The sequence below is a fragment of the Centruroides vittatus genome, unplaced genomic scaffold (genome assembly GCF_030686945.1).
Source record: "Centruroides vittatus isolate TY-2023 unplaced genomic scaffold, ASM3068694v2 contig_453, whole genome shotgun sequence".
NCBI classification, from domain to species: Eukaryota; Metazoa; Arthropoda; class Arachnida; order Scorpiones; family Buthidae; genus Centruroides; species Centruroides vittatus.
Genome location: NW_027122249.1, coordinates 162,334 through 175,623, shown reverse-complemented (window position 1 = coordinate 175,623; position 13,290 = coordinate 162,334). Strand labels below are relative to the sequence as shown.

Genomic DNA, 13,290 nt, shown 5'->3' with positions numbered 1-13,290 from the left:
GCGAGAATATGCTTTTGATCAACTAAACAAATTTCAAGTTCGATCTTGAGAGACCATACTCAATTCAGAACATTTCCGCAAGAAAGCCACCTTACTTCTGTATAATAAAGTAGGTCTATATATTCAGCTTTACCGTCCTGACATAATTCACAAAATAGCCGTGTGTTTAGTGTATGTCCTTTGACAGCATTAACAATCTTGATGACATCATGCATGACGGCTTCCAATGTAGGTTCCAAATGTTTCACAAGAAGTGCTTGGCAATGGATCATACAGTGACTAACTTCAATTTTGGGATTATTTTTTCTCACGAAGGCTGAAAAACCATTAATATGACCCATCATAGCTGGAGCTCCATCAACAGACACAGCAATGCAGTTTTCCCACTTTAAATTAATGCTTTGAGTATTAAAGTGTTCAATAACCTTTTTATACACATCAATTCCACGAGATCTTAACTAGAGAGGAGAACAAAACAACAATTCCTCTTCAATTGCATGTGTACCTTTGTAGTGAACATACACCATTAGTTGTGAATTGCTACTGACATCTGTAGTCTCATCAAGTTGAATAGCAAAATATTTAGCTTGTTTTAGTGAGAAAGTAACCTGTTCCCTTACATTTTGTGCCAAGATAGAAATTCTTTTTTTAATAATTCTTGCAGACAACGGCACTGATTTCAGTTTCTTCGCTTCTTTCTGACCACACATGATCTCTGCCATTTTCACCGCTGCTGGTTTAACCAAATCCTCACCAATAGTATATGGTTTCGGGCAATCAACCAGACTACTTCAAAGCTAGCCATTGATGCTGAACATTGATCAAAAGGTACCTAACAAGTTGCTGTCCAGTCTTTGTCTTTTGACAGACATTTCTAAATTTACAAAGTATTCTTGCAGTTTGGAAGACAGATATGAATGCAAATTATCCAAATGTTTCTTCAATTGACTTTTTTTGAAGGATTCTGAAGTCAGTACTTTCAAACATATAACACACTGTGGTTCATTGTACCCTTGTCTTCTATTTGTGTAAAACCATATTTAAGGAATTCTTCCTTGTATGTTCTTTTCCTATTTCTATCTGCTGCCATCTGAAGGGTGAAAAAACCAGAGGTTTAAAAACTCTTAAATTAAATTAAATTTTAAAATTATGGCTTACCTTGATCATCGAAATTGGTGATGAAATGGTATGTCCTCGTATTCATGTATTGCAAAATATTGTGTAAAAACGAAAAGAGCACAATTAACATAAACAAAGGCTCTTATACCATAGTAAAGAAAAGGGTTAAGAAAAGTTCGTCACTCTTGGTAAAATCTACCATCGCAAAAAAATTAATAGACGACAGATGTCAGCACTTGACTGTATCGTATGGTACTGTACATCCTTTGTTTCGGATAGATTTGTCCAGGTTATGTTTCCTTGCCTTAAAAAATGTTAGTTAAAGTTTTTCTTCTTACTTTATTTCTTTGTGATAATTTTTTATTTTAGTTTTAGCATATTCATGCAATAATATTACTATAATGAGTTCATTCGTGCTATAATAAACTTATCCAGCTATGATAAGTCAACGTCTTATAAATAATCAAGTTATCTTCAGTTCTGACACTTTATATATTTTTTATTTTTTTTTTTAAATCTAAATATATAAATTCCTTATTACCCCAATAATTTCATTTTTATCCCATTTGGGGTAATTTAACCCGGTTCCCCGACCGTTGCTGTAAGATGTTGTTGATTGTAAGATATGCCTCTATTTTGTACAACTAGAATGAATTTGAAAAGTGTACTCTGAGATTAAAAAAATGTGATATAGTCAAACCTTGGGTTTGAAATGTCTTACTTTTCGAACAATTCAGTTTACAAACAAAATTTTGAATGCCATATTTGCCCCAGTTGCTGTACAATAACTCACCAAATAAGCTACTCATCAAGAACTGGCCACAGATTAGAGCTGTGGCCAGCTCTTGATTATTCTGAATCTTTCTGATGTCACAGAACATTCATTTGTATAATCGATCCAAGAAGACACAGTCTGTTCAAAAAACATTTTTGAGTCCACCATTTATTTCTTTTTCGTGTTCCAGAACACCCTTTGACGACCAGACCTTTCCTTTGAGGCTGCTAGGCCACCGGGTTAAAATCGTTCCTTTAAAAAACACATGAAAAACATCCAAATTAAAACAAAAGTAAAAAATTCGGAAACTGGCAGATCTTACAGACATCTTCAATTATCTTAAAGACATCTTTAATAAATGAAGGACTCAAAAATGTTTTTTGAACAGACTGTGTCTTCTTGGATCGATTAAGAAAATTACCTAAGGACGAAATTCGATAATCAAAATTTTAAAGTTAATTCGTCACCAGAGGAACACCAGAAATCTACATTAAACAGTGCCCCTCAAGTAGATATAAAAGTCTGGAAGTCTCCTACTGGATAGATTAAAATTGAAGATGTCTGTAAGATCCGCAAGTTTTCGAATTTCTTACTTTTGTTTTAATTTGGATGTTTTTAATGTGTTTTTTAAAGGAACAATTTTAACCCGGTGGCCTATTTAAGTATAAGCTACCGGGTGTACTAAAGTATAAGCCACCGGCCACCAGGCCGGTGGCTTATACTTCTTATTACATGAAGCATTACTATCAATACATTCAGAAATTGATAAGAATTCCATGTTTACCATTCTCAGGAAACAATGAAGCAATAAACTTTAATATATTGAATAAAATAGAAACATGGAATTATCTACAAATATAGCAATGGGAATAAATTTGAATAAAAACTTTAAAAACTTTTCTTTCATGGAACAGTCTAGGTAAGTTTGCAGAACACTGGTTAAGAACCACTGGATTAGAGAGACAAAGATGGTCAACTCCTTATACTTCCTGTGATAAAGAAAGCCAACAGCTTGACCAATCAACGACAGGACTACCAATTCAGTAGTTTGTGGCACCAAAATTGCCTTGCATCTCGGTGCCACAAAAGATTGCGAGATGCCATGATACAAACCATCAATGACATTGTTATTCAAATTAGATTGCAATGCACATTGAATTTAAATCAAATTAATTAATAAAAACTGCATTAATTGACATTTGTGTAATACAAATGACATCCGCAAATTTGTGTTTAATGGTGCTTAACTCAAATTAAATAACAAATTTATTAATGCAATATTATATATATTATAATGATAATATTTAATTTAATATTTATTAATACAGTCAAACCTGTTTTTATGCGGGGGATAGGGACCGCATTAAAAAAAACGCATTAAAAAAAATCTCACGAAACTTCACGAATGGCTGTAAATAATAGTTTTCGCAACACAATTTAAAAATAATTTTTTTATGCGGTCAACAGGGACCGCATAAAAAAGTCTCACATAGAAAATAACTCAAAACCGTACGAAATAGAATTTATTGACAACAGATGTCAGCACTTGACTGCATCGTCTGGTCTATCGTCTGTTTTACATATTTTTGTCCAGGTGGTGTTTTGTTGACTTAAAAAGAAAATTATTTCATTTTTCGCATATTCATGCAATAATATTACTATAATAAGTGCATTTATGCCATAATAAGTTTATTTAGCTATAATAAGTCAACGTGAGACATGACGAATCGCACGAGACTAGTCGCCAACTATACCGCACAAATAAAAAATCGCAGAAAAAAAAACCGCATAAATTAAAAATTCGCATTAAAAAAATCGCACAAATAAAAATCGCACATAAAAAGAGCGCATAAAAACAGGTTTGACTGTACTAGGTAGCCAGTTAATTAAAACAAAAAATAATAAAATAATAATTAAAACTCTGGTTTTTGTTCTGAAACTGAAATTAAAAATAAAATCAAAATTAATTAATTAATTAATTAATTTAAATTAAAATTTAAATCAAAGCAATTGAAACATAATATTTTGGAAAGTGTGGATAAAGTACTTTGTTGTCTGTCTTGTTTAATTTTGGTTATATTTCATCCAGGCAGAGTTGAGTCTCTACAGCACATTTGTGAAATGATGGTTTTGGTTTTAGTTGATGATGACAGAACATTTTACTTTTAATATATATTAATATATATTAAAATTGTAGGCATTTTTATGCATGAAATACAGCTAAAAATGGAAGTATCAAACACAAATTTGTGTTAATAACAACCACTTGGCTTTTTTCCACCTTTATTTGGTTGAATTCGCCGTTTCTATAACAATGGCTATTGTTGATTTTTGTGAAACCGTGTTGTATTATTCTTCGACGTATCAAACACAAATTCATGTTAATAACAACCACTTGGCTTTTTTCCACCTTTATTTAGTTGAATTCGCCGTTTCTATAACAATGGCTATTGTTGATTTTTGTGAAACCGTGTTGTATTATTCTTCGACGTATCAAACACAAATTCATGTTAATAACAACCACTTGGCTTTTTTCCACCTTTATTTAGTTGAATTTGTGTTTGATACTTCGAAGAATAATACAGCACGGTTTCACAAAAATCAACAATAGCCATTGTTATAGAAACGGCGAATTCAACTAAATAAAGGTGGAAAAAAGCCAAGTGGTTGTTATTAACACGAATTTGTGTTCGATACTTTGAAGAATAATACAACACGGTTTCACAAAAATCAACACAGCTAAAAATGTTTAAAAAAAGACTTTATTTTGGGGTCAAGAACATATTGCTTCATTTCATATTGTTTCTGATGGGAAAATTTGATTTGATTTGAGAACAAATTAGTTTTTGAACAACTTTTAGGAACAAACTAAATTCAAAAACTGGAGTTTGTCTGTGCGTATTTTTGTATTTATGAATAAGTGAAATGTAGAATAATTAATTCTCATGTTTATATTGAATTCTTTATTATGATTACATGTCTAATATGTTTGAGTCACATTTTGTAAAGCATATTCAAACTTAAGTAATTATTATGTCTTTATTACAATAGTTGAAAATATTAATTAATATTGTATAAACAAATTTCTGATGAAATCAAATGGCTATGAATTATACTTTATAAATATATACAGTATAATGATATTTTTGTTATATAATACATTCATTTTATGAATTCATAAACATAAAAAATTTCATCATTAATAAAACATCAAGTATTTTTAAAAATATTTTGATAACATGGAAAATTATAGAAAATAATTAATAATTTACATTTTCATAAAAGTTTTAATTAATAAGGAATAATAATGAATGATTCACACTGTTATTGACATAACAATTAAATCTCAAGAAATTCAATGCATTTATTTAAAATTATTGCTTGTTTATGGAGATTATTAGACATTTGTTACCGATGATTATATATTAAAAATTTTTCATATATATTAGCATATAATTAATGATTGTATAAAAATATATAAATTATATATCAGTATATTGCAAATTATATACTTTTTTAATAATTATCATTATACATAAATTTTGAAATGTTAATCTATGGAGAATGTTTTAAGAACATATTTTAAAATATTTGAAACTTATTATTAGATATGGAATATTATAATTTAATATAAAATATTTAAGTAAAATAAGTTTTAAATATTATACAAATGATATAGATAAATGTTAAGCTTCAATATTATTATCACAAATATAAGGCTGTTAAATTATATCATTATATTATGTGGAAAATATCCAAATCAGTTATAAATATTTTTATTAGTTATTTATTTGTAGAATTGTTATGTACTGTATTTACTTAGTAAATCTGTATACTTCAGAAAGGAAGAAAGAATTGAAATTTAACAAGAAAATGTGTAATTTAATAAGTTACACCATTGTATAACTTATTAAATTGCTAAGCTGTGTAATTTAAATTGAAATCAATAAATTGCACCAATATTCTAAAAGATATAATAATTCTAATAATTCTAGATTATTAATTTATATATAGGAAAATTATTATAAGATTTTATTTGGCAATTAATGATGTAAAAATATACAATTTTTTTTAATTAAATAGTTTATAAAACTTATTTATAATTTGTTACTGGTTAATCAAATCATATTATAGTTCATTAATTCAAAAAGTTTATTTAATGCTATTCCATTTTAATAGTTTTTTTCCTAAATAGTTTTTATTTTGTGTGTGAGTTTTAATGTAACTTTTTTATATCTGGGAAGCACTGAAAAATTCTGATTGTTGCTTAAAATAGTTCTCTTTTGAAGATGCATTTCATAATTGTTATAATTATAGGTGTTTATACATATGACAGAATTGAAATAGATCAAGTATTATATTTGAAATTTTGAATATTTTATGATTAATTATTAGAATTAATTTTAAATAAAATTATTTTAATTATAGGCTAGAAGAGTAGGAGTGTCATGCTTAATATTGCCAGAAGAGAATAGAAAAGACTTTTTTGATCTACCTACTTATATTACAGAAGGTTTAGAAGTGCATTTTGTGGACAATTACAAGACCATTTATGATCTGTTGTTTAATAATACATAACTATAGTTTCAACTTTAGAGATTTTATAAGATAAATTTTTGAAAACTTGATATAAGAGAAGAGTTTTCAACTATAAAATTAAAAGCTATTAAATTATGTAATTATTATTATCTATATACGAAATAATACATTTTAATTTTATAGATATTTGTATGTTGTTTGTGTTCATAATTTCTTACAAAATTTTTATCATTCTTTCTGAAATCACCAAAAAAAAAAGATAACTTGATAAGCGATTAAGATATTAAATACAGAACAATACATTTATTAGATGTTTTTCTTCTATTATCTTTATAATATTTGCACAAGTTAAATTTGTTTACACACACAAATATATTTTCAAAGCTTTTGGAGATTACTAACAATACCTATCACTATAGAGAAAAACATTATTTGCTTAAACATGGCTTTTTTTTTTTTTTTTTATCTTTTAGTTATAATTTTTTAAAAGTATATTTTAAAAACCTAGAAAATATATTTTTTTGAACAGGTTTATTTATCTGGTAAGAGTTTTAAGATTACAGCTAGAAGCAATTGTACCCTATGGTTATTGAATTGCGTAGCTATAAACTAAAACATGTTATAACTGTTAGATCCTGGTTCATTCCAAATAAGTTGATAGAAGTTTTTAAAAAGATAACCTTATGAACTATTCAATTTAAATGTAATTAATAAACGGTTCGAATTTCAATATAGACTAGGACCTGCTGATAAACTTTTGAAGGGGATAATGCATTATATATATATATATATATATATATATATATATAAAGAAAGTTTTAAGCTTAAGAAAATTTCTAGATGCAAATATTGATTTAATGCCATTTTTAATTGTTAGCAATCATAAATTGGCATCATATATAAATGCATTTATGATAAGTCTTGTTATTAATATTCCCTTATATGTCATTATATACAATGGATCTTTGATGTATCATTTATTAATGTCCGAAAGCCGATATGAAAATAAATATTAATATCTAAGGTGGGATAGTTGCAAAAGATGGAAATGCAACTATCGGATTTTTTAATAAATATATTAAACTTTAAAAAATTTAATAATAATGTATTGATTTACAAAAGAATATTTCGGGGAATTGACAGACATCTATCAGTAAGCTTTATCTATCAAACAATTTGCTTATTTAGTTTCATTAAAGCAAAGGTCAAAGATGATAAGAAACGGAAAGAAACAAAAAGGACACGGAACGGTGGAAAGATAGAGAAGAGAAGTTGATCTTTTGTCGAATTGACAGAATTTCGATGTCCATGCTTCTAAGAATAATTTTGGGAAAATTCGTCAAATTTGAATATGACTGGAACAGTATTTTGCAACCAACATACTATCGAAGGTAAGAATAATTTACATTAATATGTTTCAACTTTTTTTAAAATGAAAATGTTACATTTGAAAAGAAAATAACAGAAATCGAGGGGTGAAATAGCTGTATGAGATGTAACACTTTTGGCATTTCCATCAAGCACTTTGCATCAACCACGCGCCATATCCTAATGAAGTATGACAATTTCAAATTACTGTTTGTAAATGAGGTTAGACGACGAAAATTGTACTTGCTTAAAATCTGCTAAATAAAATTAAAATAATCTGCAGTCATTTCTGTTTATAACAATAATGTGCAAAGGAAAAGCGATTTAAGATTTTTAATGCGTCTATAAAAAGCGCTGAAGTCCAGCTCTGTGCTATTAAATGCATTTAGATTGTTTCTTTTTGTCTATTAAAAGAACAACAATCTAAATTAGTTTTAAGGAATTTCGATTTAAAAAAAAAATTAAAATATAATGCTAAAATACATAATTTTTCCATTACATTAATTGAAAATACGAGATAGACTAATTAATTTCCGAAAGAAACAACAAGACTATTTTTATTACTTTGTGTTATAGATAAAAGTTTTGAAAATGTGAATAGTAGTGTCTGTAACAAAAAGATTAATTTTGTAGGGAGTAAAATTGGTAAAATGCATTCCATTTTAAACTGACTAGTTCGATTTTGAGGGTGTTAATGCTGATCAGTAATGATAAAAGAAGTGAAAGCCGATGCAGGATGTTTCTGACAATCCATTAATGTCAAACACTGCAACCCTGTCGAGTATATTAATAGATCTAGAGCTCTTCTACTTTGCCAATGATAAAAAAAGCAACTCTTTTATGTCAAAAGGAAGAGGACGAACAATGCAAGCTGATGAGAGATGTTTAGTTCTTTCAACAATAACCAAGTTTTGCTAAAGTAACAAATGAATTTCTGAAAATATTATCCAACTCCGCTTAAAAAACAGCTTGCTAGAGAATAACCATATATTTAGTTTCTTTTTTTAGAAAAAATAAATTTTATGAAAATTATATTTGCAGGTATAATTCGGCTTCCCGGATAACAGCTGCCATTGCAGTTTAAACAAAGCAAGTACACAAATAAAAATTTTAAAAATAAAGTATATTTTAAAGTGAATCGTATAATTGAAAAAAAATTTCAAAATTTGTAGAGCGCTTTCCGTGATGGATTTATAAGAAGAGGGGATGAGGTAAATATTTGCCTCAAAAAATAATATAAATTAGCTAGTGATGATTAAGGATATCAGATTGTCAATTAATTATTGCATCTTAATTTCCAGCTGTACTCATTTTTTATTTTCTAGAATCTATCCCGTTGAAAATAAACTACTCCGATGATTTCTGTAGCAAAGTAAAATCGAGAAGAATTGTCTTGTGGATCATGGGCATTTCTGCTTTTGTCAACGTAGTTCTAGCTTCAGCAGCAATTGGTGATTATTATTTTTACATAAAATTTATCCATTATCTCCAATTATTAATGCGGCAATTCTAAATACAGGATTAATACTAAAACTCTTTGATGTATTTAATATTCTGCATGTAATAATATGCAGAACATTCGATCTACATCGAACACGTTCTAGTTTCAGTACTGTAATTGTAAGACACTAGAACAAAACTCGTAATAATTTAAACTTACAACACTTATAATCAAAGAATAAATATATTAGTTTAAAACTGTACATATGTAGGCCTATATTAAAATTATTCTTATTGTTAATTGCTAGATGTTGCATAACTGGAATATATTGCATTTAGAAAGAATTTATATTAATACTACAGTTGCTTTCTAGGGTCTACTGCTTTGGGGGACCCGGGGAATTTTTCGAGGGTGATACGTCCGGAATTGTTGGTTCCCTTCCCTCCATGGGTCGGTCTGGCCGAACCTAATAATAGGCTCGCTAAAAAGGCCCTCTTAGTGCCAAAGGCGGAGAGAGTTAAAAAATATATTTAAAATAACTGTAGTTGCTTCCTAATATTAGTTTTAAATGTTATCAGAATATGAATATTATATGTCTGTGTAGTCTCAGATAATGTCAATAAAATGATAGACTGATGCCGAGTCCAAAAAATTGCGTCAATCATTCTAACCTTTAGCGGCATCTAGTAGTAAAAACAGAATTCATTTTGGCTATAAAATTTTGTTTTTAACAAAGGCTAATGACCAACATTTAAAAAGGCTTTTTTTAGAAACAAATGAATTTAAAAAATAGCATTTATTTAGAATTATTTTGTAGTGAATAATTAATTTTTTCGTAGTTTGCGCTATTTACTGCAATAGTTCGGCATTGTATGCTTTTGCGGTAAGTAAACTTTTGTTTTTAATTATCTTCGCCGACCTTTTTTTGTTTTTACTTTATTTCTTAAAATATTCTCTCGTGTAGATGGATTCTTTATTAGATATGCTGTGCTGCTCCGTTGTTTTTTGGAGATTTTACGGATCAAATTACTCCATCCATTTGGAAGATCGAGAAAATACGTAAGTTTTTATTTAATATTTATCAGTATTTTGCCATCTAAAAGATCGGTTAAAGTTGTAATAAAGGTGAAAAGAAGAATTTGGCGTAAATCTTTAAAAAATAATTAAGGATTTTAATTAATTAATTTCGTTTTAAAGTTAATCTAAGATCTCATCAATCTGTTTAAATTTCAGAGCATGCTTAGTGTTAGGCGTGTTATTTATTATTTCTTCGATCGGTATCGTCTGCAAAGGATTGATAGATTTAAATACACTCAACTATCCAACTAAAGTAAGTATTTTGATAACATTAAAATAAATAAATGAAAAGTTATCTATAATTTATTTCCGGTAGATGTGTTTTAACTTAACAGAACCATTTTTAACATATAAATTTCTATCAAATTAATTTTTCCTTTTATCTTTATTCGAATATAGACAGACAAAAACAATAATAATTGGTCATTTTATATCTTCGGTTTATTAGTTGATAAGAATTCACAGTTTGCAGGCTGCATATTGTTAAAGGAACAACATATTTGAAGACGAAAGGCTTCAAATTTTATGTGGATTTAACCGTATTTTCCCTTTTGTTAACCTTCTTTAGAGATGATGAAAGTTCAATCGACACCAGACACAATTACAATCGATTGACACCGGGGATTTGATCATCTTCACCGGTCGTTTTGACTTGAATTTCGCAGTTAACGACTAGAGAAAATAGTGACGTCGTTAAGTTATCTTTGTCTTGTCTTAAAACGATAAGATGCTTGCAAATCATTTCGATAATACGCCCATAGGGTGGTGAATCTTTCTAGTCTACTCCTCCCTCACATTAACCTATTTCTAGAGATTTATGGGGCATCGATTGGCATCATCTTCTCTCGCTTCCACCACCTGGATTTTAACTCCCCATCAATTTGTCCCAGATATTCATTCTACATTGTCTATAATCTCTTCGTAATTAATAATGTATCATCCATAATAACAATTTAACTTTGACATATGAAAATATATCAAACACGAATTTTTACCTTTCTCTTTTGTTGAATAAGCCCTATAAATATTACCATACTAACGATAACTTTTTTGCATTGATTATATTTATGAGAATTTCTGCTGCTATTTACAATTTTTAGTTATTATATCAATAAAACAATTAGGAATTCTCACGCCTTTACTTAAGAACACTTTAAATATGTAATCAGCAAGTAATTGATTCTCTAGAAATAGTAAAATGGTTATGAATTGATCGTTAATCTCTGATTTTTTTCTTTCTGTTTTTAGATGAGAGCGGTATTTGTTCTAACATCAGTGGCTTCGGCTCTGTGCTTAATCATGGCAATTAGTAAATTTTATGCTTACAGGAAGATGAAGAGTCAATCGCTTCTTCTGGAAGGTAAAGAATAAACCATAAAAACAATAGCATTTATCCGAAAAATAACAAATATAATATTCATTTTTAGCCATCAACACTGGATTGAGCGCAGTTTTAAGTATTTTAATCATCGTTGCTGAATTGCTCTACCATTACATTAACAAAATAGGTTATTTGGATCCATTAATGAGCATGATCATCGCTCTGGTATTGTTCACTTACGGAATTAGGTAAGAATTTGTTAAGGTTAAAGTTCAATCGATGAGAAAACATTTTATCTTATCTGAAGTGAAGCGAAGGTTGTTTTTAGAAGATGCAGTTACAGTTTGATTTTTCCATTAACTTTCTGATAAAATAAACAAATTAAGTTATATATATATATTTATTCCATTACGGGAATAGAAGCGAATTCAATTCGAAAGAAGTATTTGTGAATTACAAAAAACTCCTGTACTCCGAATCGGAATTTGTTTACTGTTTTCGAAGCAAGTTAAATTAAACTTTAATTATACTGTATATAAAAGCGATCCTAAAAACAATTTTTGCTGTAATCAGATTTAATAGAAAACTAGTTCATTACCAAAATTTTTACCATTCCGTCATAGTATTTAAGAATTATATATATTTTTAAAATTTCTTAATAAACGAGTTAAACTTACGTTAATTTTTATTCTCAAAAGTTAATTATGTAACTTAATGCCAGTAAACAAAGTAGTTAACGTGATTATTTATTAATACTATTTAATGATAATTTTCAGAGTTATTATGGAGAGAAGGAGAAACATCGGCCAATAAAATTCAAATCGTTTCAGCGTAAGACAACTCGGAATAACTATTAATTAACCAACGTATTAAGATAACTCGGTCGGTTTTCATTGATAAAACTGATCTTAAAGATGTCGAACCTGGAAATGTTATTTGTAAAACAATCGTGTCGTTTGTAAAGACGGACGAAATGACAGGCAACAAAGACATCCGCTTTGCTGCTTTCATCATTAAGTATTGTCATTAGCGATCGACTAAAGAAGGTCAGAAATTCTGTCGCTTCCTTCTGATCTACAGCCTGGATAATTGAAGCGATTCCACATCCTTCATCCCAGTTTTAATTTAGCGGTGAATAAAGAACGGATAAATATTAATGATGATAAATATTAAATTTAACATTCATTTATAAAATTGGAAATAATCACAACGTTTGTAATATTACTTTTTATCAATAAAAATTACCGAGATATTCTATCTAACAGTTTATTTCCACCATAAACATTTCTATATATATATTAATACATTTTTAACGCTAATTTTATTAAGTAAAGTGGTTCCTTTTTTTCCCCATTTTTCTTCTGTAATTGTATTCTTTCTTAGAAATATTTAACTGTCGAGCATCTTATTTTTAGTAACATCCGAGCTTTGGTATTAAAAATATGTAGAATCGATTTAGACGAGAGAGCACCTCAACTGGAATTCTTCCATTTTATAAAATATAAGTTATACGAATAAGTCTCTTCTTATTAATTATTGATGTAGAGATACTGTTTCGAATTGGTTCTACGCCAATAAAATATTTAAAATTAAATGAAACGTGGAGTTATATTAAGATTAATATTTTAGTGTGGTTTCGTTGAACAGTTA

General features: G+C 28.4%; 2 protein-coding genes across 2 annotated transcripts in view; both read left to right on the top strand.

The window, feature by feature from the left end:
* The window catches only part of Lon (Lon protease), a 73,829-nt gene extending 67,210 nt beyond the window's left edge, over positions 1-6,619 (top strand). Inside the window, exon 21 of the mRNA XM_067272751.1 lies at positions 6,323-6,619. Within this exon, the coding sequence (XP_067128852.1) occupies positions 6,323-6,472 (150 nt within the window). The 3' untranslated portion in view covers positions 6,473-6,619. The remainder of the gene's footprint in view (positions 1-6,322) is intronic.
* A 733-nt stretch (positions 6,620-7,352) lies between these two features.
* On the top strand, positions 7,353-12,897 carry LOC136977298 (transmembrane protein 163a-like). The gene is made up of 8 exons (XM_067272774.1): positions 7,353-7,824; positions 9,127-9,252; positions 10,082-10,125; positions 10,207-10,301; positions 10,476-10,572; positions 11,568-11,679; positions 11,747-11,888; positions 12,417-12,897. The coding sequence occupies exons 1-8, from the start codon at positions 7,785-7,787 to the stop codon at positions 12,451-12,453; spliced, it is 693 nt and encodes a 230-aa protein (XP_067128875.1). The 5' UTR covers positions 7,353-7,784; the 3' UTR covers positions 12,454-12,897.
* Positions 12,898-13,290: the final 393 nt, after the last annotated feature.